Source organism: Anabrus simplex, chromosome 1 (assembly GCF_040414725.1).
Source record: "Anabrus simplex isolate iqAnaSimp1 chromosome 1, ASM4041472v1, whole genome shotgun sequence".
Lineage (NCBI taxonomy): Eukaryota > Metazoa > Arthropoda > Insecta > Orthoptera > Tettigoniidae > Anabrus > Anabrus simplex.
The window spans coordinates 1,195,638,357-1,195,666,205 of record NC_090265.1 but is presented as its reverse complement, the minus strand read 5'-3'; the positions used below and the strand labels follow the sequence as shown (position 1 = coordinate 1,195,666,205).

The 27,849-nt window shown below is 37.9% G+C and overlaps 1 protein-coding gene across 1 annotated transcript in view; it reads left to right on the top strand.

Moving 5' to 3' along the window:
- The first annotated feature begins 10,691 nt into the window (after positions 1-10,691).
- The window catches only part of Slu7 (Pre-mRNA-splicing factor Slu7), a 143,464-nt gene continuing 126,306 nt past the window's right edge, over positions 10,692-27,849 (top strand). Inside the window, exons 1-4 of the mRNA XM_067137551.2 lie at positions 10,692-10,985; positions 18,019-18,129; positions 18,379-18,530; positions 26,033-26,221. Of these exons, the coding sequence (XP_066993652.2) occupies positions 18,396-18,530; positions 26,033-26,221 (324 nt within the window). The 5' untranslated portion in view covers positions 10,692-10,985; positions 18,019-18,129; positions 18,379-18,395. The remainder of the gene's footprint in view (positions 10,986-18,018; positions 18,130-18,378; positions 18,531-26,032; positions 26,222-27,849) is intronic.

The window sequence follows — 27,849 nt, the reverse complement described above, 5'->3', positions numbered from 1 at the left end:
CCTTTCCCCTGAGGCCCAAACGGAAGACCCCGCCTGATCTAATAGCTGTCAAACACTAATTTCTCACCATTCCCTAATTTCTGCGAGGCACATGTAAGCGGAAATCCCGCTCCCCATGTGCCCCCCTCCCTATTCTTCTTTCTCTGTTGCATTTAGATCACTCTACATATTCGATTGGGATAGGCCCGTCCTATCCCGTCCTACTTCGGTTATAGCCTTACGTAAGTGTATGAATTGATGAATGAATTAATTAATTGGCTATGATTCCCGATCTAAAATAGTGCCCTTTGCACATGCAAGGGCCACGCCTGCGATTATCTACATGAGTGTATGAATAAATGAATGAATGAATTAATTAATTACCAATTCCCTAACTGTATTGAGAAAACACGTATGGATGGATTTATGAATGGGTATATGGATATCCATGCATGCATGTTAGGAAAAAAACTCATCCCTCCCAGTACGGATAACCAGTAACTGGGGAGGGAGCCCTTATTATGAATTAAATAAATGATTGAATGAATAATATATGTGGAATGAGTAGTGAATGAATGTTATCGACCTACAGCCACGGATCGCCAGCAGCTGAGGATGAAACATTATATCCATTGGGCCCTGCCTCATTACAAACAGTTTGACAGTTAATTACGTTATGGCTAACTAACATACCGACTTTACAGTGCTACATATACTAATATTCCTTTTACTACATATCCCTATTGGCAATTTCTTAACTAATCGGTTCGCAACACAATCATCCATCCGTAATATGACCTACCCTCATTGTAGGCTCTTTCAACACTCTTCTACATGAATTTCTAATTACAATTAACAGTTTACTGAGATTACCAGGTTTATACCATTCTTTGCTTATCATCTTAATAATCCTATAGCCATTCTCATCCTCATTTATCATATATTGTTCCTTGTTATTCAAAAATTTCCTTCTCACCGCTATGGTTTCTTTACATGATTTCAACATGTGAAATTCTTCTCTGTTTTCACCACAGAGAAGGCACCTTGTTGTATCTTTCACTTTAATCCATCCCCTGTTCTTGTAAATTCCCATTTACAACCATATCAAACCCTGATTTCTCTTCTATTTACACTCACAATATTTATGTTCATATCCTGCCTTATCCTAATAAACTCTGAGAGGGTCGCCTTGCCTCTACACTCGGATACCAACCACTGTCTTTGAATATCTCTGAGTCGTCTAATGATTAGTTTATTCGTTGATCTTTCCAACCTCTCTCAATAACTTCCATATCGCAACCTATCTAATATACTTCTGATTTTCGTTAACCAATACTCTCCCTGGATATTATCTCTCTGATGTTGATATGCGATCTGCAGAAGCTCGCTACCCTCTCTTCCTTTCAATCTCAACAGATATTTCAGAACTCTCTTAAGAACATCTACTTGGATATTTTCTTCACATATTAATCTTACTCCACAATTTGCTGTACAATTTGGTAACCCATTACAATTTTACAGAACTTACTTATAACCTGATTCAGCATCTCACACTCTTTCCCTACACCCCATAGCTCAGCTCCATAAAGCATTCGATTTTTAACTACGGCTTGCAGGACATTTCTCTGAATCTTATAGTCTATATTTGGGAATTTATTTTCAAGAATTCTAATTACTGATAAATCTGCAAGACCTTTCCATTTGGCTTGTTTTATTTGATGGATCCACTTCCCGTTGTTTGCTATATATTTGTGACCTCCACTTGACAACCATCAGTCGTCCATTGTTCATTCTTCGCTCGTTTACAGCCTTTCTTACAGATCAGAACTTTCGTCTTGGGAATGTTAATTTTTAATGACCACGTTTTAGCAAACTCTGTCACAGCATTAATGCTCTTTTGCATGCCTCCTGCCGTTAACGTCATCAGCAGGACATCGTCCGCGAAAATTAGGCCTGGTATTTCTTGATTTACTAAAACTGGGCTCATCCTGTTATCACCTCCATGTCCATTTAAAATATCGTTTATAAATAACAGAAATAAAATAGGAGATAGCTTACATCCTTGTTTCAAACCCAATAAAGAATCTATTTGACCACATGCTACCCCATCACCTACCCTTATACTGCATTGCACCCTTCGGTAAACTGCCTCCAATGCTTGTACCATCTTACTAGATACCCCTAATAGGCGTAATTTTGCGAACAATGTGCCCCTGCTGACTGTGTCAAGTAGTAAGTCCCTTCTTTGTCTTCAACATAGTATAGCACTGTAACGGATTCTAGAAAAAGTATCCGCCGTCCGTCCTTTGAAACTTCTGTGCTATCGCTTTAAACATCTGCGTCAGGCATGCTGCTAATGGTATTAACCCTGGTCGTGCCGTTGTTGTAAGTTGCCTTCCCTTCGGTATTTTAAGGTTCCGCCCGACCCCAAAAAGCGGTCGCTTCAGGAGCGACAGTGAGATTCGAACGTACTATCTCTTGGATGAGGAGGATTTATTATGCTGACCATGTACATTATCTCGTAATCTGAAGGCCTTTAGTGGGGGCTGAGCAGCTGTCACTTGGTAGGCAAAGTCCGCGTTAGCGCTCGAAATACGTTTCGTAACAGATCCAGGGGAAATCGAATCTAGCCCCCTACTTCTACCACTAACATGTTAAACATCTCCTGCAGGGACAAAATTCCGTTACCGCGACATTATCTACAGCTTAGCAGATTCAATCCGATATAGGTCTTATAGCGACGATAAGGACAGGAAAGGTCTATGAATAGGAAAGAAGCGGCCATGCCCATGATTAGAGTACAGCCCCAGTATTTGCCTGTTCCGATGTTCTGCTAATATCCCGACGTATTGCCCATTGCTCCCCTGGCCGTCAAAGTAGAAAAATACATTTTGAATAAGACAGGATCGAATATGCTAAATTGTAGACAGATAAAGCTGAGGTAACGGAATTTTATCAAGCAGGCCCTCTTAGATAATATTAATAATCTCAACACCGGTAGAACGTTATTTTATAACTTTATAATTCTTGTTTATAATGTATGAATGTGCTCTTCACATGTGCTCTACGGTGAACATTGCAGTGGGACAAGTGTGTAACTAGAAAACTGACACCTGTCGCAAGGAGCCTCGCTGCTCGCTTCCGATATTTATATCATGCAATGAGCAGCACACTCTCTTTACTTATCCACTGAATGTATTTCAATTTTAAACAATATTACTTCCCTTGATATGTAAGTATTGATAGTGTTGTTTAAGAATGTGAACCGTGTGAAAAAATTCCAACACCTCAACGTCTTCGAAAATAGTGTAAGTAGTTTGTAGAAACGTAAAGCCGATGTTATCGATTTTTCTAAACGTGATTGCAATGGTGAAATACGACAGTCAGCAAACTATTTCGCAGTTTTTATTTAGCTTTTCGTAAAATATGTGATTTGATAGAAATGTAAAACCACGGAGGTCTTTCGCTGCCAAGCGACTGCTGCTCAGCCTACGAAGGCCTGCAGATTACGAGGTAATGTGTGATCAGCGTACATCGCTTCACACTGGTCCTCATCACGACACGCTACAGGTGTATAACCAAACATCGCTAATCATTTTACCGACAAGACGGGATCAATATTTTTTAGTGATGTGTTAATCTGTCTTACCATTTGCATTGTGTTTTCCCTAAGTCGGCATATATAATGTGCGTTTTCTTCAAAGAGTATTTAAGATTCTGTGATTGTGATTTTAGCTTTGTAGCTTTGTAATTCCGTAGTCGAAAGAGATAGGTCCGTAACATCGCTAATCATTTTACCGAAAAGACGGGATCAATATTGTTACGTGATGTGTTATACAGTCCTTGCATGAGGTTTGTTTGTTTGCCCCCTCGGCATCCGTAAAAAGTTAGTAGGATGAAAAAAGCCAATTACATTATTATCATTAAGACGGAACAATATTGTCGGGTGTTGTAACATACAGTCGTAGCATTTGCTTGGCATTTACTATGAGCTAGTTCGTGAGGCTAGGTTCGAATCCTACTCAGGTTATCAGAAATAAATCCTTCGAGCTTTCATCTACCTTCTATTAATGATGGTAGTGATTTTTGTTTTCTTCAAAGCTTAAAATATTACAATTAAACATTCAGTGTTCTAAACACCCGCTGTAAGTGTCGACTAAAAGGCATCGCAACAATATTAACCCCGTCTTCTAGGTGAGGCTGGGTTCGATTCCTACCCAGGTTATCGGAAATAAATCTGTCGATTTTACATCTATCTACTATTAATGCTGGTAGTGATTGTTTTCTTCAAAGGTAAGTGTATGATTTTTTCTTTCTGTACTTTAGTGCGTCGGTGGGGGATAGCGATAATAGATATTCACATTATCTGCAGTGGCGAAAATATATTCACATTAACTGCAGTGGCGAAAGTAATAATCGATACAGTCCTAGCATTTTCTTGGTATTTAGTATGTGCTAGTTCGTAAGGCAGTGTAGACATTATAGAAGAGACGAACAAGGAATATGGTTGTTTTCCTCTTTACTTTAGAGTTAGATTCTAGTGATGTGAATATTAAGGTAGACTATTAAATGTCTCTGCTGTTCAGATCTATAAACTTTTAAATGTTGAAAGAGTTGACTAAAAGGGGCTCCTGAACTTTAAGGCGTCGGGGGTGGAGGGGTAGCGATAATAGATATTCACTACACTGCAGTAGCGAAACATATACACTTATTTGGCACAATCTTGTAAATTGATTTTTATTCTCATGCCTGTCGTTTATTATTCGAATTTATCTGCAGTAGTAAAAATAATCATCTTATTTTTTGGCATATAGCTTGTGCAGTCACGTGCGAGACATCGGGAAGTGCGGACGTGTGAGTGTGCCGAGGAGTGCAAGATGGGTGTAACATTACAGCAATACAGACTAAGAATTGGAAGATGGCATGGTGCAAGGTGGTGTTGGAAGAAACGTGGAGCAGAGAGAGGGAGAGAAATTAGTGCTTATAAAGGACTGTTGGAGATTATGTTGTGTGCGAAGGTTATTGCGACATTGCTGGTGGTAGGAGGTATAGAAAAGAACCCGGTACCAAATCAGGGACCGTTGGGTTGAGAGGAACTTGAAGAGATCAAGAGAGTGGTGAAGGAATCGAGCAAAGGAGAAAAAATAAAGGAAATGGTTCAGGAATACCGGGCAACCAAAACAAATGTGATGAAGGACTAAAAAAAATTATAAAAGAAGTAATTGGAGGGGTAAATGACAAGTTAACGGAGATAGAAGAGGTAGGTACCGTAGCTTAAAAAGATGTTGGTATTGGAAGAAGAATTGACAGCAGCGAAGAGAGAAGTGAGGCTAGCGAGGAACGAATCAGCAAGAAAAATGTGTTTGTGTATGGTGTACCAGAGGAAGGAACAGAATCAAAAGTGGAGTTAGTATTGAAAGTGGTGGACATAGTTTCGAATAGAATGAAGATACACTTCTCTGAAGTGGATATTGATGATATGTATAGAGTAGGAAGGAACAAGGGACATAGGCCGGTGAAGTTAAGATTAATTTCAAACCTGATGGCCGATATAATTCTGAGGAATGCTGGAAATTTGAAAGGATCGAACATTTATTTAAAGTTTGAGACAGAGGACGAAGACAGGATTCGGTTGGATATCTTTAAGCTGCATATGTGGCAGGCTCGAGCGCAGGGATTGCGAACCCATATAGTAGGGAGGTGTCTGGTGACTTCAGGAAGAAAATGATCGCGATCGTGGGCACAGGAGGAACTGCTGAGGATGTAAAAATGTGAGGAGGAAATGAGTTGCAGAAATCGAGAGCAGGGCGACATCAGCGGGGAAAAGGAAGAGAGAAGACGGGGCTGCGGTGTCAGCGGTGAGGTGGCGGGGATAGCAGAAGCCCTGGTGAGTCAGAACAATCCAAGAATGAGTGAATTAACAAATAGGACACTAGACCGAAGTGAAGTGAGTATAGGTAGTGAAGAGGTGATGGGAGGGAAACGGAGTCAGGGTAGTGACTCAACCTCCCCGAATAAAAGAAATGCAGAAGGAAACTTGGAGAGAAATCAGGCGTTGAATAAGTGGAGATCGTTAAGTTTAATGATGTATCTGGAGGGAAAAAGGCGTTGGCACGGAAAACGGGATGGATGGGGAGAAGAAAGGGTGGGAGGGATGGAGGGAGGGAATTGGAGATGGATGGGGAGGAGCCACAAGGAAGAACTACGAGAAGTGAGGGGTAAGTGGCGAAACGCAGAAGTATAGAGAGCGAAGGGGAGGAAATAACTAGAGATGGTGATAGGGATGCTGAATGTTGAGGGGTTGATGGGGAAGTTAGGGAATAGGGAAATTGTAGATTTAGTGAAAGATTTTAAGATAATTGCTTCAGTGGAGGCGTGGTTAGGGAAAGTGTTTGAAACTAGATGGGGCGGTTATAGAGTAGTTAACGTGTTAAGGAAAAAATAGGGAAGAGGTGCCGAAACCCAGGGGGCATAGTAGTTCATAGTTTTTGTTTGTCGGTTGGGGACATAAAGCCTTATGCTAACCTCACATTGCTATTCGATAGAAGTACCTCATATAATCAAAATGTGAGTGTTTGCGCGTAGTAATGTGTTTGTAAGGGGCTACCTCAGGGCATTTGCTTGTCCTACAATCAATTTCATATTTTTGTGTGTTTTCAGTTTTACGATAGAGTGTCGTGTGGGTATATCATTAATAAAGTAGTGCGTTTTTAATTGAGTGTTGTTACATCAGTGAGTTTCAGTTTTCTAATGCATGTATGTAATTATTTTACGGTAACTGTGTAGACAGCATTCAAAATAAAGAGTAAGGTATTTTTATTCTTGCATTAATCCAGTAAGATTCCATGTATTAGAGATTTTTATTCTGACGATGAACTGAGGAAACAGGGTTCGAAATCCATGTGATGCACGTATTATTCTAATGCTAAATGCAGGAAGATCAGAGTTCGAATCATGATTTTTAAATTCTGTTTGCATCATAAAAATGTTGATCGTATAGGAGAGAGAGGTAGTTTCATTCCATGCAATTATCATCGTCTGCCTGCGTGTCAATTTCTCTTCGCGCGCCCTCCTCCTATCAAGGTAAGTTCTTTCTGTTTAGGACACGATAGGAATGTATCCTGACTATTCCAATCTTTATTATAAGATAGCAACAGACTATGTTCTAAACACACACAAAAAATTATTGCTCTTAGTAGAGGCCACATCATTTCCAGTTCTCTGTAACAACATGTTGTATCTTGTTCAGGAGGGGAGGTTACTCGTCGGATGGAGACATAAAACCTTAGCGATGGTGTACTTTTATGCTTCCTCCGATTAGCATCATGTTTTATCTTGTTAGGAAGGGAAGTTAAGCGTCAGATAGAGACGTAAAACCATAGCAACGGTGTTTTTTAGTCTTCCTCCGAGGGGAAGGGCATCTGTTCGTAAAACTGTAAGGAGGAGGAAGAGGAGTTATTGAGCTAAGCTCTGTAACTCTAAGGAGGAGGAGGAGGGATTAAGCTGACCTCCGCTGTAAGGAGGAGGAGGAAGAGGAGAAGGAGGGATTAAACTAACCTCCGTAACGTTACGCTGTCGAGAAGAGTAGGAGGAGAGAAAATAGTGTCGAGAAGGGCATCATACTATAAAACTATAGCCCAGTAATGTTAGATCCCTCCAGGATAGTGTCAGGGAAGGGACATGTCGAGAAGGGCAACTAGCTTTAATCCTCTGACGTTAGGCCCCTCAAGATAGTGTCTGGAAAGGCAGCTAGCCTTAAAACTATAATCTACTAAAGTTAGACCCTCCTTTAAGATGGTATTGGGAAAGGGGGATGTCGAGAAGGGCAGCTAACGTTAATCCAGACCCCCTCAAAGATAGTGTTATGTTGAGAAGAGCAGCTTGCTTTAAAACTATAATCCTCCTTCCAAAATAGCGTCGGGGAAGGATCATGTCGAGAACAGCAGCTTGCTTTAAAATTATAATCCTCTCTCCAAAAATAGTGTCCGGGAAGGATCATGTCGAGAAAGTCAGCTTACCTTATAACTCGGATGTTAGGTCCCCTGTCTATGTCCCGTTAGCACGGGTCATGTCGTGAAGGGCAGCTTGCTTTAAAGCTATAATCCTCTCTCCAAGATGGTGACGGTGAGGGGCCTTGTCGAGAAGGGCAGCTTGCTTTAAAACTATAATCCTCTCTCCAAAATGGTGTTAGGGAAGAGGTCATATAGGGAAGGGCAGCTTGCCTTAAAACTTTAAGTTTTGGCGCCCCCTGGCTATGTACATTTCAATTTCCGCAGCGTGGCTAAGTCACATCAGGATAATTTAAATTCTGCGCTCCTACATGGTTAAGGTAGCAGCAGTGTGGACAGGGCCTGTCAAGATTGCAGCAGTGAGGTTATCCACGTTTAGCAAGTGCACGTGGTTAGGACCTGTCATCTTAACAGCTGTCAAAAGTCACGTGGGTTTAAAATTCCCTTCCCCGCGTGCTTAAGTTGGCAACAATGAGATTAGGCCCTGTTATGATGGCAGCAGTGAGGTTATCTACGTTCACTTGTTCAAAATCCGCGTCCCGTGTGCTCAAAGGTCCTGTCAAGTTAGCAGCTGTTATCTTGGCATCTGTCAAAAGCACGTGGATTTTAAATTCCGCGCCCTCCACGTGGTTAAGATGGCAACAGTGGTGTTAGGCCCTGTTAAGATGGCAGCACTGAGGTTATCCACGTTCTCTTGTTCAAAATCCGCGCCCACGTGGTTTGGACCAGTTATGTTGACAGTTCTCAAAAGCGCGTGGATTTTAAATTGCGCGTTACTACGTTCCTAAGGTGGCAACAAGGAGCTTAGATCTTGTTAAAATGGCAGCAGTGATGTTAGCGATGCTCACTTGTCCGAAGAAGTGAGGTTAGGATATGTGAAGGTGCCAGCTGTCAATACGACAACTATTAAGGAGCACGTGGCTTTGTTTACAAGCAATGCAACGTTACGGTCACGTGGTTATGACGTCATGGGCACAATGACCTTTTTCGTGGTCAATGACCTCGTGTACCGACTCAGCAGAAAAAGTGCCGCTATTTCTCTCCTACTTTTGTAACTATTTTATCAAAAAACTACTGATATTTTAATCATAATATTAAAAAGAAAGGTATAGTTCTTTTTTCACGTAGTCCTAAATTACTGCTTGTAATCTAGCGAACTCCTACGGAACTATTCAATGTGATAATTGTAAATATATCCCGCTAATCTCAGTTACTACAAACACTAAACACCAGTATTTGTGGAACTACATGTATCACCCACACAAAATTTGCTAAATTTCTACAACTATTAACTACTTTATTACAGAGCTCTTGGAACAGCCAACCACTCGCTAGCGCATCTAACAATGGACTCCTGGATTGGAACTTCTTGCCGTTGTTGGGGATAATAAAATTCTGCAAGGCAATTGAAATATATTTTTCAAGTGGTTTTGGTGGTCTAGGATTTTTTCTCCAAATTGTCTTCTTGAATAATCAAATTATAGGACTAGGCGTAAGGGATTGGAATAAATTATCAAGGGAAATGTTTGATAAATTCCCAAGTATTTTGAAAATGTTCAGGAAAAAGCTAACAACTGACAGTAATCTGCCACCTGGACCGCAGCCCTAAGGGAAGATCATTGATTGATTGATTGATATTAGTCTCGTCTCCTGATGAGTGGTTGGGGATGAGGTGAGATGAAATAATTCGGCATGTTTTTCATGGTCAGTTGTCCTTCCTTCCTCAGTTGATGAGTTAATGAAGATGAAACGAATGATTAATTATGAGAAAATTAAATCGGTTTGCAAAGTGGAAGGAATCGGCTGTAGAGTATGAGAACTGCCCCTAATTTTCCTGGTAATATAGTGAAAATAGAAAACCGCCGAAAAACATTCTCAGGACAGCCGATTGTGATGTTCGAACCCTTCCGTGCATGGGTGCCCACGAGGGAGGGCTGGCAAGAAGTGGCGCTTGCCTCCCCCCTGGAATTCTAAAAACGTTGATGTCAATTGTTTAATATCATACCAGATTATTTCATAAACTGAACTTTCTGACAGTCATCTGGCATCTGTTATAACCGAAAGTTTCTGTAAACAATTTAATGTTGCTGACGTTATATTGGTTTTTATATTCAAGAAATTTGTTAATGTGCTTCCCCCTCCTGGGAATGATCCTGCGGGCGCCCAGGCTTCCGTGTCTCTAATCCGGAGCTTTGGACTTGATCCACTACGTTTGGTTAATAACATACCGTAATGTTTGTGATAAATCCATTATTTTGAGTTCGTGGTGGGATATATATTATCTGCGCACTTTTTAGTGATAGATTTACACCTTAGTGCTGAAGCGGTCGACTTTGGTTATCTTCGAGATTCGTATTGGCAACCTTTGAAACACAAACTAAGAATCGCTTATCATCGCTGTGCGCCATCTGGCGTACACTTTAAGTACTCGTACTGTTGTTGTTTACACAGCAAAGCTAAACTATAGAATTCATGCTAGGAACACTTTACGCAACGGGAAATGTTATATAGTATTAAATATTGTGTGTGTGTGACACAGTTGTTTGCTTAAAATAATAAAGGTTTATAAAATTCATATCGATCGATCATATTATCGATTCAATTCAGATTTCATTTCCATTCAGTTGGCAGTATTAACGGAACCCTTCTTACTTCTCCAACGAGTACAAAAATCTATCACTAAAAAGTGCGCGGATAATATTAAGTCAGGTGTTGGTGATCCTGTTCTATTGTTTGTTTACCTTTGTAATGTTGTGATTTTCATAATCAGCTGTTTGTGAGATCTTAGTTTTGTGAAGTATTTCCCTTGTGTTTGAAAACTGCTGATATAGATTTTTGATTTCTTTTTTGTCGTTGGTGAATCAGAAGGTTATTTAATAATCGAGAGCGATAATTGTACGTCTGTCGTACCTTGTAAGATATTGGTTTCTGTGCTTGTTTCCTCAGGCCTTCATACTATGGATTTCTTCACTGGGTTCTAAATTGGATTGTTTTCAGGTAAGTGTATTTTTATTTTCCCTATCTTAAACATTTACTTACATTTTTAAAAATTAGTTGCAAATTTGTGCATGCTTTGAGTAGTTTCATGTGAGTGTTTTAGATGAACAACATTGGTAATTTGTCCATGTACACCAAGTAATATTTGTGGAATAATTGAATAATTGAAGACATATCCGAAAATTAAATTCATCTGTTTGTTGTGTGTATTGTGGTGGTGGTGTTTTTTTTTTTTTTTTTTTTTTTTTTTTTTTTTTTTTTTTTTTTTTTTTTTTAGAAAGAGGAATTACTACGAGCAACCATTCTGTAAATAATTTCAGTGGCTTAACACAGTATGCAGCAGATGTACAACCTTCTAAATTATATGCAATGGTGGTAATGATTTGCTTGTTTGGTATTAAACACTTCATTTGGGCTGTTGGTTTTATATTTCTAACTACCTCTTAGCTTAATGGTTTACCTCTTTTTGAATTTGTGTTGGTGTTTATTTATGTACTAGTCTTTAGTTGTGGTAAAGTTAAGATTCATCATCACCTAGTTACATTCCAATTATAGAAGCTTCAGATATCAAGATAATTCATTAAAGAATATGTTCAAGAGGTACCTAGTCTACTTTTTCTGTATGACGACTTAAAGCAAACTAAAGAATGAATGTTATGAATTGTATGATCAGCTCTATTTTTGTCTGTAGTGTACAGTCCTAAGACAGATCATTTGCTATGAATGCTCTCCAAGTTTTACGATCTTCAACGTACTGCTTCACAGTCACATTGTGGTCCACACGAATATCTTCCATCAGCTGGTTCATGAACAGGTTTCAGGGTCTTCCGTGTGGACATTTCCCTTTGATATTGTAATCTCTCCTACTTTTAAAGACAGCACTCAAAGTTATTCATCTACTAATGTCATTCCATGTCATCTCTTCACTGACAGCTCAGAACATACCACTTATATAGTTGGTCCGTTATTGGACATTATAAATTTTCCAGCTAACTCATTCTGGTTGCCAGTGTTTACTCATTCGGAACAAATATTTCAGGTTCCCTATGGGAGTCATCTTTTTCAACATACTACTTAGTTGAGCAGCTTGTCTCCTTTCTCCCAAGTCTTCCCACCTCAAACTTTGCAACATTTTTGTAAAGCTACTCTTTTGTCGGAAATCACCCACAACAAGTCGCGCTGCTTTTCTTTGGATCTTTTCTGTTCTTAAATGAAGTAACCCTGTTGAGGGTCCCATTCACTGGAACGATACTCTAGTTGGGGTTTCACCAGAGACTTATATGCTCTCTCCTTTACATCCTTACTACAACCCCTGAATACCCTCATAACCATGTGCAGAGATCTGTACCCTTTATTTACAGTCCCATTTATGTGATTACCCAATGAAGATCTCTCCTTATATTAACACCTAGATACTTACAATGATCCCCAAATGGAACTTTCCCCCATCAACACAGTAATTAAAACTGAGAGGAATTTTTGCTATTTTTGAGACTCACAACCTGACATTTAACCCCATTTATCATCATACCATTGCGTACTGTCCATCTCACAACATTATCAAGGTCACGTTGTAGTTGCTCGCCATCTTGTAACTTACTCTATACAGAATAACATCATTTGCAAAAAGCCTTATTTTTGATTCCACTTCTTTACTCATATCAGTTATATATATAAGAAAACATAAATCTTCAATTCTGCCTTGAGGAATTCCCCTCATAATTATTACAGGGTCAGATAAAGCTTCACCTACTCTAATTCCCTGAGTTCTCTTTTCTAGAAATATAGCCACCCATTCAATCAGTCTTTTGTCTAGTCCAATTGCTCTCATTTTTGCCAGTAGTCTCCCATGATCTACGCCATCATGGCCTTCCTTCCCACTCCTGGCCCTTTCCTATCCCACTTTTGCAATTAGACGTCTCTGAGTCAGTGCAACGTAAAGCAACTTGTAGAAGAAAATATAACTATTTTCGTCTGAACGATTGTACCGTTGACTTCTGTGTACATCTTGCATCTTCAATTATTTTCTGTCCAAGGTATGTGAACATTGTTCAGTTTGCTCTTTGCATATCATTAATCAAAGATTTATAGACATGTGTACGATTGATTTTCATTCTATATTTCTGTACTGTATTTTTTAGCCCACCTGGTGGTCATGGTTGCTAAAACATCAAGTCTGTGTGGTCTGACACAGTGTTTAACCTGTTCAAGTCCCATTGGTTGAAAAATTTCACCATCAAAATATTGACCAGCAGGGTAGCAGAAGTGGTGGTATACAATTTCTAATCCGTAAATTGCATGCCAAAAGCCTGGTTTCAGTTCCATACCTCTCCGCAGTGCTCATGTGCAGTGAGGGCATATGAGGCTACTGATGGTGATTTGTCTATTGGATGGGAATGTAAAGCTGTGAACAGACCCCTTGGTGCTATTCAACAGGAGTAAGCTATGTGTCCGTACTGGAGTTCACCCTCTCCCTTCCTCATTTCGTCATTCATTTAATCTCATTAACTCCTCTGACGAGGTTGATGTCAAGAAGGGCATCCGGTCATAGAAACTCACTATGTAGATTCATCTCACTTCATAGTCGACTCCATATAAAATGGGACAAGGGTTGGACATACATTTTCTTACTGAATTCGGAATTCTCAGCATCACTGATTGTAACTTGGTCATCAGCTAACTGGATTACGTTGATCTGCTCCCTATTCACTTTGATTCCCATATTTATACTTGATATGGATTCGGTTATCAACTTCAAAGTATTGAAGTGAATGGGTGATAGAAGTCACCCTGCTCACACACCTTTCTTCATATGTAATGGCACTGATGATCCTTCTTTAAGAAGGAGAGATATGACTGCTACTTGACCTTTGTAAAGGTCCCAAATAAATGGAATGATCTTGTATTCTATCGTTATATTTCTAAGTAAAGGAAATAACTTGTGCCAGGACATTCAATCGGGGCCTTATGATATCCGATACTGGATGATTTCCGACTAAGGAGTGGTTTTACAAAACTCTGGCAAACATTGGGCTGGGAAGACATGAGAGTAATGGGACGAGATGCTTGACTAAGTGGTATGCTCTCACATAGTTTACAAAAGGAGTATATTTATTACTCCACCTATTCAGTACAATTAATACCATGTTATATGGTTAAATAAACATAGAAATTTTAAATTTTAAGGGGACATGTTTTGCCCTTCTTTTATTGGGCATGTACCCTAAAAATTTAAAATTTCTATGTATATTTAACCACATAACATGGTATTAATTGTATCGAATAGGTGGGGTAATAAGTATACTCCTTTTGTATACTAAGTGAGATCGCTGTTTTCAATACGGAACAGTAATGAGAGTGATGGTTTGTAAGTGGTATGCTCCCAGCTGTCAGTGGAGAGATGGTGTGGAATGACATTAGCAGGCGAATAAGTTTGAGCGGAGCTTTTCAAAGTAAGATAAATTATAACATGAAGATAAAGTTGAAATTCAGGAGGGTAAATTGGGACAATTATTAATTTGTAGGACGAGAGTTATGGATTGGAATAATTTATCATGTGAAATGTTTGGTAAATTTCCAAGGTCTTTGAAAATATTTAAGGAAAGGCTAGATAGACATTCAGTCACTACTGATCTGCATTTAGGGCAGTCGCCCAGGTGGCAGATTCCCTATGTGTTGTTTTTCTAGCCTTTTCTTAAATTATTGCAAAGAAATTGGACATTTATTGAACATCTCCCGTGTTAAGTTATTTCAATCCGTAACTCCTCTTCCTATAAACAAATATTTGCCCCAATTTATCCTCTTGAATTTCAACTTTATCTTCATATTGTGATCTTTCCTACTTTTAAAGACACCACTCAAACTTATTCATCTACTGATGTCATTCCACGCCATCTCTCCACTGACAGCTCGGAACATGCCACTTATAATACCAATATAAATGGTCCGTTATTGGGCATTATAAATTTTCTAGCTAACTCATTTCTGGTTGCCAGCATTTTGTCCGAGTGTGCTAAGTTGGGCTCATCAGTTGCTTAATAGTACACCCACCAAGACGCATGGCTAGTGCATAACATGGAGGCCACTGCGTAGGCTACTTGCAGCCACTGGCTGTGCCAATGTGCTGTGAGAGACTTTGTCTCATTACTAAAAATTGTTGCCTGCCTGGGCATCAGATATATCTGATGAGACTAACTTATGCAAGTATGAAGAATGAGATTTCCACCTAATCAATACTTTATTATAAAATGTTTAAAGTTATCACATTGAAACAGTACCGGATTCGACCTGTAAAAAGGTCATCATCAGCTGTTGGTGAACCTGCTTAATAGCGATAGTACATAAACATTACTAAAACTAAGTATTGATTAGGTGGAAATCTCATTCTTCATACTTGCATTCTTAATTCATCAATACGGACAATGAAGCTGATAGATTATAGAGACTAACTTAGCATGCTGGGGCGAAACGCTGGCAACCAGGAATGAGTTAGCTGGAAAATTTATAATGTCCAATAACTGACCATTTATACTGGTATTATAAATTTACAATATGTGAAATGCACACCCATTATCATATCAAAAGCATTTTCAAAATTTGATGCCTCACAGTGCCCAAACCATGCATTTCTGGACACAGATACCCGCTTGAAAAATGATTTATTTCACGCCATTGTGCCAGTTTGGGTCATCTGTTGGTAACTAGCACATGCTTGCAACCAAGAATGAGTTAGCTGGAAAATTGATCAATCCAAATAATGGACCAATTATATTGGAATTATGAGTGTACTCATTCAGGACAAATATTTCAGGTACCCTATGGAAATCAGTATCTACACCATCTGATGGCCTAGTAGGCATCAATTTTTTTAAATGAGACAAACTCTGTTATAGTGCATTGGCACTGCCGGTGACTCCAAGTAGTCTATGCAGTGGCCTCCATGGTATGCAGTAGCCATGAGTCTTGGTATGTGTGCTAGTTACCAACTGATGAGCCCAAATTGGCACACTGGGGCATAAATGTTAGCAACCAGGAATGATGCTTGTGCTTGTTATTTTAAGAGGCCTAACATCTAGGTCATCAGCCCACCAATATTGAGTTAGCTGGAGAATTTATAATGTCCAATAACTGACCAGTTATATTGGAATTATGAATTTACTCATTCAGGACAAATATTTCAGGTTTCCAATGGGAATCAATATCTGTATCAGTTCCAAAGTAGGTGAGCGAAGTGGCAGTGATCTGCCAAGAGAAATGGACATATCAGTTATTTATTTGTTTAATTAATTAATGAATCTTTAGTAGTGGCCCTCTCTGACACTTAACCACAATTATTAAAGTTGAGATGGTGCAGGAGGAATGAGTGAAGTAGGTTTGGTCCACAGTGCCACAGAAGAAAGATATCCTAAATGAACTTCCACCAACCTATGGACTGGAGAAGCTCAGTAGCAAGGAAATTGTTATCCAGTTTTCTCGTGAAGAGGTTGGCATGGAAGGTAGACATCTACCTCACACAATTCATCTTAACACACAACTTTTCCAGCTTCAGGGGGAAATTAAGGCCTGTCTTACGGCAGATGAACTGTTATTCTAGATTTATTCAATTCTATCAGATTCAAGGAACTGCTGTGGGCATCAGCCATATCATGGTAGCATCCAATCTCGTATATGTGAACTACTGTATTTTCGTCTGTCCTAAGTGCGCCATTGCATTGACGAGTCTGTTGTTGATTTACTAGATATCTGTAATCCCACTTGAGTCCTCTGCTAAGATGAATCCTACTCTATCTTTCATCTCCCTGTAGTTGGTATTGAATATTATTCTTCCTCAACACTTTCTTCCCTTGTCAATTTAGTTTCAAACCCAATATTGATGTCTTCTTTCTCTCCAGGAGATCTTCTGATTCCTCACACTTCTCAGTCATGTTAATTATGTTTTTTCCCATTTTCTGTAGGGTTGTTGCACCATCGTATAATCTGATTCACCCTGAGGTTCTGAGCCTTCAAACCTTCTGTAAGTGTATGTCTACTTGTTAGTCCCGTGGGGCAAGGGATGAGATGAGATGAAATTATATGGCATGTTTTTATGGCCAGATGTCCTTCCTGATGCCAACCTCGAGGACCTAATGAAGATGAAATGAATTATGGTGAATGAATGAAATTGGGTAAGGAGGTGAAAGGAATTGGCTGTGGCCTGTGAGTAGGAACTACCAGGAATTTGACTAGAAGTGAAAATGGGAAACCACAGAAAACCATTCCCATGACAGCCGATGGTCATCTACGGAATGCAAGCTGGGCTCCATAGACATAGCGTGTTAACACGCGGTCACTCTCCTTGGAATCAAACCTTCTCTAAGTAGATTATTTCATATAATCTGATAACACTAATAACAATAATAATTTGGCGAGGCTCTTGCTAACCTGGTGCAGCTCTTGTTAGGCAGATCCTGCAGCGAGGGTGGACGGTATCTGCCGTGTTTGGAATCTGCATGTTTTTGTACTAGAGGATAGTGTTGTGTGTGAGTTGCATGGATGCTGGGGACAGTACAAACACCCAGTCCCCGAGCCAGAGGAAATGACCATTTAAGGTTGGGAATCTAACCTGGGGCTTTCTGAACCAAAGGCAACTTCGCTGACCATTCAGCCAAGGAGCCAGTCATATAATCTGATTAGATTGTTTTTTTGAGAAAAAAAAATTACAGTAATATCCACATGGCTTTCCAGGCCCAGTATGCATATTTTTATGTCTGAGTTACCTGTTTTAGTCTGTAGTAACCCCTTCAACACCCTCAGTACAGCAGCTGTCTTATGAATTTGTGTTTATCTTTATTAGTGATTACTCAGTCAGTACAGGTAATTTTCAGGCTTTCTGGAGTACTTCCCATCCAGGTATCTTTAACAAACTTTTGAGACATGTTGCTTTTCTCTAAAAATAAATTTAATTGTTCACTCATGACTCTGTGAAATGACCATGCTTCCTTAGTTTTACTGGATAATTTATCTGATATTTTGTTTTGCTTAATTCGCTCTGTAGGAAGTGTCATCTTCTCTGTAAGACAATGTTGATGCTGGCTCAAGAATGACCTGTATGATGTCTTCTGCACCTTAGAGTAGGCTTCTTAGGATATTATTTGTCAACTTCAAGGTAAGGTCAGATGTTGTTGAATATTCTCTATAAAGAAATTAAAAGAAGTAAAGGGTTCTGCAAAATACATGTTATGGGCCATTCTATATATTTTAAGTCTTTTACTGGAGTGATTTAAAGATCACTTTTCCAAAACAGAATTTCTCCTTAAGAGTTGACTTTTCATCTCCTAGTCTCCCTTGTTCCATCAGTCCTGAAATACAGCCCTTTAATATGTGTGCAGAGTTTATTTCATGATTTTTTTTATAGGGTACAGTCCAGTAAAAATGGCTGTTGTTCAGAATGTTCCAGTTTCTGAGATTATTAGAAACAAAAGCACTGGAACTGTAGAAGATGACGAACCAAAGAAAAAGTCACGAGAGGACTGGAGGAAGGCCAAAGAGTTGGAAGAAGCCAGAAAGGTATGATTCAGCCTGCATTATTTTTATTTGAAATGTACATTCCCTACCCGTCTTATACAGAGTGAAAGATAATTTTCTAAAAACATATTTTTTGCAAATACTGTAGAAGTCCGCTATAGCAAGTACTGCATATAGCTAGAAATCCGCTGTAATGAAAACATTTTTATGTCCCTTGAAAATTCCTATATTAAACTGTGTATTATCCTTTGGTTACAGCATGAACCCTATTCCTGATGCATCCGTTAATACAAGCTATTTAGCATGCGTTATTTTTTTGTTATCAATATTTATGCACTCCAGCGATTATGTTAAATGCGATCGATCACCTTCGGCATAGTTTTTGTGCTATACATAGCACTCGAGGGGGGCGTCGGAGTCTATTAGTAATACTCGACTGGAGTTCTGTAAGCACAATTCAAAAATGAAAGAGAACATGCCTCCATATTTTAAATGTGTGAATAATGTGGCCGATAACAGTAGTGGTTAGAAATAAGGGCTGAAATAAATGATCACTTAATTTAAATGCTATGTACTGAAATTAAGTATGTAATACACCTCAATATACGATTCAAAGTGGGTGATTGATTTCAGAGGTTAGTTTATTCAGTAAAAGCTCGTTACGATGTTTCTGCAGGGGACAAGGTAAGATAATGTGTTAAGCAAGAAAACATACTATTTAATACACGAATCAGAACTATCCAACAGGGGTATGTAAACACTTGATATGTTGTTTTTGTTTTCTTTTTCCGACGCATGTATGTATTGATCATTTTTATAATATTTCATAAGTTCTCTTTACTCTTTGATATGATGTATTGGGACACAATACTCCTTCAAATTGTAAAACAAAAGATTGTGTCATATTGTGTTATTCTTTGATCTAACCACTGATGAAGGGAATGGTTGAGATTTCCCGAAACATGTATGGTTTAATAAATAGTGTTTCTTTCATTTAATGAGTGTATTGATCAAGGCGGATTTAAATAAACTATTATAAATAGTTATATTATGCATGCATTTTACGTCATGTACCGGTACGTGCAGGTACAGTGAAAGATATAGGCTATCTGCCGTTTCTAAAGATGAGATGAGAGTATTAAAAGGTGGGAAAAATACAAGAGAACAAATACAAAATCCTCTTCCACTGGGGCTTATTAAATAACGACAGTGAATATAAAGGTGTGTAAAACACCAGACAACAAATATAGAAACATTTGCACTGGGGCCCATAAAAGTATCAGCACATTATTTGTAGATCACTCTGTAAAACAAATGTCAGCTGAAGCCGGGCCAGTGGGTTATTAAACATTTCTGGTCACACTCTTCGACCATGAATTATTTATTTAAAGTTAAGAACTTCATTTTGGTCCGTATTGAATTTAGATTTACACTATAAATTGAGGATAGTTATGTCCACCTTTTCAATACAAAAACAATGTGAGGTCATTAACACATCACATATTTATTACCTTTCAAACATTGGGACCAGTTTCGGCATTATTTGTATGCCATCATCAGCCATAGGAAACTTAGTAACAAGGCCTAAGTACAATATTAACATAACTTACAACATACATATATGTATATATAAAAATGAACATATTCTTACAATGACTATTAAAAAATTTTTGGTGTACACTATAAAACCTTATATTAAAATTGGTAGCATTTTTTATGCGATATATTATAACTTTATACAATTATTTGACTAAAGTTAAAGCTTATTGTCAGTTTTTCTAAATATTACAAAATGTTAAAAGAGCATCCAGATAACAATTTTCAATCTTTAAAAACTTTTATAACTCCTAGGCGTTAAAGGTAATAGTACATTTGTTTGGTCGATAGTACTAAATTGACATGCATTAAAATGAAATTGCCTACTGTCAGATGGGAAACAGTGACCTATTTGTACTAGGTATGGAGATAAGTTGCATTATAAGTCTGTAGTAATTCTATAACTTGCGTTAATATAGTTTGGTTATTTAATAACAAGTCGAATAAAATGATAAATTCGGCTGATATTTTAAACTTTAAAATATTAATTGTCCATTGTAGAGGTCCCTTTTTCAGTGAAGATATATAGTGAGCAAAGCAGTTCCTCTTAGAATCGATTGCAGGTTCACTCTATTTTAGGTGGATTTTGGATTGAATAAATTTCTTATTTCGTAATGTAATGTCGTTGAGCAATGATCGTAATGTAATATTCCGTCGTTTATGCTAATGTTCATAAAATGTAGATCGACTTGGTCGAAGTGGACTGGTGAACCAAATTTTCTTGGACCATAACATTCAAGGTCTTTGAGGTTCTAGAAATATCTCGATCCAAGACGGACCTAAGAAGAAAGAATATATATACTATGTATTAGCGTAAGAATAACTAAGTTTAATAGGCATTATTTTCGTTTAAGTAGAAACTCACCCTAAGCACTGTGTTGTCGAGAATGAAGCTGATGAGGAACTGTCTACCGGAAAGGCAGAAAGCAGACTACGAGTATTAGAAGAGGGGCGGAGCATGTTATGTAGGGGGAGGGGGGATCGCGATAATGCGAGGTTATTGGTCGGGAGGGCGTGGATTACGGAGGGGATGGTATATGAGCATATTGCGCACCATTTTGTGTACTGGTTGATTTATTGGTCTTTTTAGACTGTTGATCACTGAAATGAGCGTATCAAACAATATCGTGGGTTTTTCGGAAACCTCATTCAGATTATAATTCGGCTTAAAATACTGATCTAATGATATAAAACATTGTTCCGTTATGTCAAGTAAGGGCCCTTTTTCCATTATTTCTACGACGTCAATATCATGGTTGATGTCATGAAAACTGTGTTTATAGTCATTGATGTGTTGTCCTATAGCTGAAAATCTCCTATATTTAATGGCGTTGACGTGCTCATTGTACCTAACCTTAAAGGATCTCCCTGTTTGTCCAATGTTTGTACTATTACAGCTGTTACAGTGAAATCTGTGGTTTGGTGCGTTGACCAGTTTAGCGTTATGAAATATGTCAAGATTTCTGTTGTTGGTTTTAAAAGAGATGCTAATCTTATTCTTCAAAATGTTTGTGATTCTATAGACATTAGGGTTAAATGTGAATGTTGAGTAGACTTTTGGTCTAATTATTTCTTTTTGTAGGTTTGATTTCGGTCTGTGCTTGAACTTATAAATTATTCGTTCTATGAAACTACGATTATAGCCGTTATGGGCTGCAATACTACGTATTGTTTTTAGTTCTCTATTTAAGTCTGATTTTGACATGGGAATGCTAAAAGCTCGGTGTATCATACTATTATAGGTTGCTCGCTTTTGGCTGGGTGGGTGTATGGAGTCCTTATGAATGGTTGTAGCGGTGTGTGTTTGTTTTCTATAGATCTTATATTTAAAGGAATGCGGGAGCCGAGTGATTGTTAGATCTAAGAAGTTAAGAGCTCTGTTGTCCTCGGATTCTATTGTAAACTTAATATCTGGATCAATATTATTAAGGTGTGCCAGGGTGGTAGGTGCGTCTGAAAGATGCTGGTCCATAACTATAAACGTATCATCAACAAATCTGATCCACAAGAGAATGTTATTAAATTTCTTATCATTTTCTATTCTAGTATGTTCAAGAAAATCAAGATATATATCAGCCAAAATACCAGACGCTGGTGACCCCATGGCCAGTCCATCTTGTTTGTATATCACTTTGTCGAATGTAAAGTAATTGCTATTAACCAACAGTTTAAGGATGGTCATAAAATCTGCTATTTCTAATTGACTGAGTTTGCTGTAAGTACGTAAGTTTTTTGAAATTATTGGTAGTAATTTTTCTGGTTTTATGTTTGCATACATGTTGATAATATCAAATGAATGCATCGTATAATGGGGTTGCATTTTAAAGTTGTCTAGTTTTTTAACTAATTCTAGAGTGTTCATCGCGGATTTGTTTGCTTGGAAAGTATAGTGTTTTCTTAGGAACTGTTGTATAAATCGCGCTGTCTTGTAGAGAGGGCTCGGTCTAAAATTTACTATGGGACGTATAGGTACTCCTTCCTTATGGATTTTTGGTTGGGCTTTGACCGTGGGGAGATCAGGATTCATGTTGATCAGCTTGTTTTTTTCGCTATCAGTCAACAGGAAGGTTATGTTTTTTAGTGTCTGTTTTAACTGTTTTTGAATAGATTTAGTTGGATCTTTTTCTATTATTGTAAACGAACTGTCAGTAAAAAAGTTTTTTGTTTTGGATATATAATCAGTTTTGTCCATTATAACAGTGGTGTTTCCTTTGTCCGCTTTGGTGATGATGGTTTTTGTATCTTTAATCTTATTCTTAAGCTGTAGGATCTTTTTCCGGTCTTCGTGTTGCATTGAATTAGTGGTGTAAATTGGTGCATTAAGTATACTGTTTAATTGTTTCTTCGCTTCATATCTAACCTCATTCTGAGTATCAATGGGTATTTTGTTGATTGCCGCTTCTGTTTCTATTACTAGTTGTTTAGTCATGTTCGCTAAGTTATAGTTAGGCCAATTATACTTGGGGCCTTTGGAGAGAATAGCGATTTCTTCTTCGTCAAAGTTAGTGTTGGAAAGATTAATGAGGGGTGGGTGAAATTGAGCTAAAATTTGGCTATGCGCGTTATTAGGGGTAGCGTTCCTGGACGGTCTATTTTCTGTATTTGATTTATTGATTAGGATTTGGAATTTATGGTCTATTGTATGCTGTTTCTGAGAAAGTGTAGTGGTTAGCTTGCTGTGCACTTTTTCTTGAAAAATGTTCCATTGTACATTAGTCAGCAACGCAGTGACTTCAAGGTGGGTTTCATATAGGCGATTGTTTAAAAAGGATTTTTTCTTGTATAGAAACTTAAGTTCGTTTTGCAGCCAAAGTTTGTTTGTTTTTTGGTGTACTCTTCTCTGATGTGGTAAAATATGTTGTTTGTTATTCTTCAGAAAATTTGGCGTCAGGTTATTTACGATACATTTTTTAATAAAGTTTATGTCCTTGCCTAACTTTCCTATTTTTATTTTTAAGCTCATATAATGTTGAGCTTTAATCTTTGCTTGGTAAGCTGTTCTATTTAAAGTTAAGAACTAATTTTGGTCCGTATTGAATTTAGATTTACACTATAAATTGAGGATAGTTATGTCCACCTTTTCAATACAAAAACAATGTGAGGTCATTAACACATCACATATTTATTACCTTTCAAACATTGGGACCAGTTTCGGCATTATTTGTATGCCATCATCAGCCATAGGAAACTTAGTAACAAGGCCTAAGTACAATATTAACATAACTTACAACATACATATATGTATATATAAAAATGAACATATTCTTACAATGACTATTAAAAAATTTTTGGTGTACACCATAAAACCTTATATTAAAATTGGTAGCATTTTTTATGCGATATATTATAACTTTATACAATTATTTGACTAAAGTTAAAGCTTATTGTCAGTTTTTCTAAATATTACAAAATGTTAAGAGCATCCAGATAACAATTTTCAATCTTTAAAAACTTTTATAACTCCTAGGCGTTAAAGATAATAACCAAACTATATTAACGCAAGTTATAGAATTACTACAGACTTATAATGCAACTTATCTCCATACCTAGTACAAATAGGTCACTGTTTCCCATCTGACAGTAGGCGATTTCATTTTAATGCATGTCAATTTAATACTATCGACCAAACAAATGTACTATTATCTTTAACGCCTAGGAGTTATAAAAGTTTTTAAAGATTGAAAATTGTTATCTGGATGCTCTTTTAACATTTTGTAATATTTAGAAAAACTGACAATAAGCTTTAACTTTAGTCAAATAATTGTATAAAGTTATAATATATCGCATAAAAAATGCTACCAATTTTAATATAAGGTTTTATAGTGTACACCAAAAATTTTTTAATAGTCATTGTAAGAATATGTTCATTTTTATATATACATATATGTATGTTGTAAGTTATGTTAATATTGTACTTAGGCCTTGTTACTAAGTTTCCTATGGCTGATGATGGCATACAAATAATGCCGAAACTGGTCCCAATGTTTGAAAGGTAATAAATATTGTGATGTGTTAATGACCTCACATTGTTTTTGTATTGAAAAGGTGGACATAACTATCCTCAACATGAATTATTTGGAAGTTAAATTTGGCCATGTGCATGAAGATTACTTTGACCGTCTCTAATGCGACAACACTTCGATCGACTCAAAGATGTGAGTTTCAACATACACACCACCGTTGAAATGTGTTGATGTTCCTGGATTTTAATTTTATCTTCATTAATAAGTGACAACAAGATCGAGCGACATAACTGGGCTACACAAATATACATCACACTAGTCAACTTCACACAATTATGTTCCTAATCCGTACGTAGCCTATCACGCGAAAAAGTTTGCTACCCTTCACTATATCACTCAACACAGAATAAATTTCTAACTTCTGAATGGAATGAAAAATACAAGCACACACAGACTTTTTGGGTTATTCAGCAATATTAATGAAAACCAGAGAGCAAAATTGAACTTTCCTGAGGCTTACGACTTGCTTCCCGAAGGTGTAATTTACCCTGTAAAGTTCAGAATTTCAAGCCCATTTGTTGTTTTCGTGCAACTTTCTCCGACCGGCCTCCTGTTGTGAGGGCTCTAATCTATGTTGGAGATCACATTCCTTTCACAAGGGATGACAAAAGAACATTTAGATTTAATATGACGTGAATTGGAACTTCAAATTTACGACGTGCTAAGCGAGAAATCGTCAGTGGTGAGGAAATCCACTGTATTTTCTTGCGTCTTGTTAAATTTTGAAAAAGCTCTCCCCGTGTAAATTTATAGCAAAAAGTTTATCATTACTGTACTGGCGCTTGAAATATGTAGGTTAAGTTAGGTTAAAAAAATGCTATTTGAATAAGAAAACTAAAATGTTCACCACAGAAGCCACTGGAGTGGTACTACTCCAAGTTTTTCAGAATTAAATCGAACATACGTGTTCATGTTATTTCAGAATTAGAAAAATAACTAACGAGTAAGACGTAGTGTGGAAATTTGTGAAAACGCTGATAGCCATTTCATATCGATTTTGATGTGTGTGGGATTTTCCCACTGCCTTTTACAAAAAATCGGATATGATGAAATTCCACTACAGCGAGTAAATTTTTCACTGTTATGGATTCTCGCTATAACAGACTTCTACTGTATTTTTATACCGTAGGCCTATATGAATGTTAGAATTTTAGGATTCTTCCTTTTTTCACTGTATAATTATAAAAGTTGTATAATTTTATATTTTAAAATGGTTGTAGTGTCACTTGAGGGTCTCCTCTCACTCAAAAATCAGTCAATGGTTAGTGATTAAAACATTATAATGACCAAAGGAGGAGAGCTGTTTCTGTACAAGGAAATTTCCTAGATTCCCACTAACTTATAGTCTTTTGTAAGAATATATTCTATCATGCTTTATCATGTATTTCTTTGTGTTGACCAATTTGTCTGTTGTAACTTTTATAGGCAGGGACTGCTCCAGCTGCTGTTGATGAAGAAGGCAAAGACATCAACCCCCACATACCACAGTATATCTCATCCGCTCCTTGGTATTTTGGTTCCAAGGGACCAACTCTCAAACATCAGCGACCACAACCCGAGAAACAGAGGAAATTTGCTAGGATAGATGAGTGGTATAAGAGAGGTGTTGATACTGTGAGTATAGTTGTATGTCATGATCATTCCTTATTTGATAATTTGGGAGTTATATTTGAAAAAATATGAAATGTTTCTTCAAATTTAATTTTGAGAATCTTCAGTCTTGTGGAAGGGTTTAAATTAAACATTGAGAAAAATCTGGTGTGTCAAACAGCTACTTATTGAACAAGTTTTGTTTTCTCCCAGAGTATTTTAAAATTGATTTGGAATATTTAATTTTGTCCCTTTGTTACTCTTCAGAAGGCAGCTATCAAAACAGACTGCAGTGGTTTTACTCAGATGTCAGATAACTACCTACTTTTTGTTTACTCTAACATGGGAAACAGTACATAGCAGTTTGTCCACCCAATTTAGTTGTTAATTTAATTTTTGTTTGTACTCTGCGTGGTTTTACCTCAGTTAATGCTAATATCATAGTGGTCCAATAAAAAATCATTAAGCTAGATCATATTTTTTATTTTAACTATGGTGGAGAAAAATAGTTGAGTAAGACAGTATTAAATATGAAAATCCACAGCCTATTTCCAGTCATTTGACCAGGTCAGGAATGGAATGAATGAAGACCCCATCTAGCGGCGAGGATAGGAATTGTGCCAGCTTCCGAAGCCTGATGCACTCCTCTGAGGCAATGATTAATGACCGACTGATGAAATGAAATTTTAATGGAGGGTGTTGCTGGAATGAAAGATGATAGGGAAAACTGGAGTGCCCGGAGAAAAACCTGTCCTGCCTCTGCTTTATCCAGCACAAATCTCACATGGAGTGACCGGGATTTGAACCATGGTATCCAGCGGTGAGAGTCTGGTGCGCTGCTGCTTGAGTGATGGAGGTTTACAGTATTATATATGAATGTCTTATCGTTCTCAATGTGATTTTGTGTAAATAAATACCACACGAGATAAGTCCACTTCTTAATTGTAAAACCACCTTATTGTCATTGAGTCTATTCCTTACAACACTCCAATTCCCACTCAGTTCGCTTAACGACTACACAATGATACACAATTATACACAACACTACAACACTAGTAAGGGGAACACATTGAAGCAGTTTGCTGCCGATTCTGACAAGTACAGATAACAACAGTCCACATTCTGATTATTCACTTACGATTACAAAGCAAGGCTGACTACCCTTTAACTCATTCAAGTCGATTCTGACAAGTACAGATATCAACTCTAACCCACACTCTCCGACACCCACTAACTCCCAATGGTCTCTCGGCCTGTTAGCTCAAGATATGTACACACACCATTCGACCAACAGTCTAGAAATATCGGCTTCTGGAAATGTTCTTGCAACACTCTAAATGGAACACCTCCGAACGTACAAGGAGCAATCGATCGACTGGTCTCTGGATAATAAATCATTTCTTACTGGCATGTGGCTTCGTGCTGGGGCGACTGTCCTGGCCAGGTGGCAACCTCATTTGTCGGTTGTTGGTTCTGTCCCCATTGGTTCTCCATCTCCTAGAGAGGGTCCCACTGGCCGTGTCATTGCCTTCGCTGCCTCCATCTCCTGAACTTTGTCTGACCCTCCTTGTAGATCTGTTTGACGGCAAACATCCTCCCTGGGTCGATCTCGGCGCCGCGGTGCTTACTGAAGCTGTTGGCCGCCTTGCGCA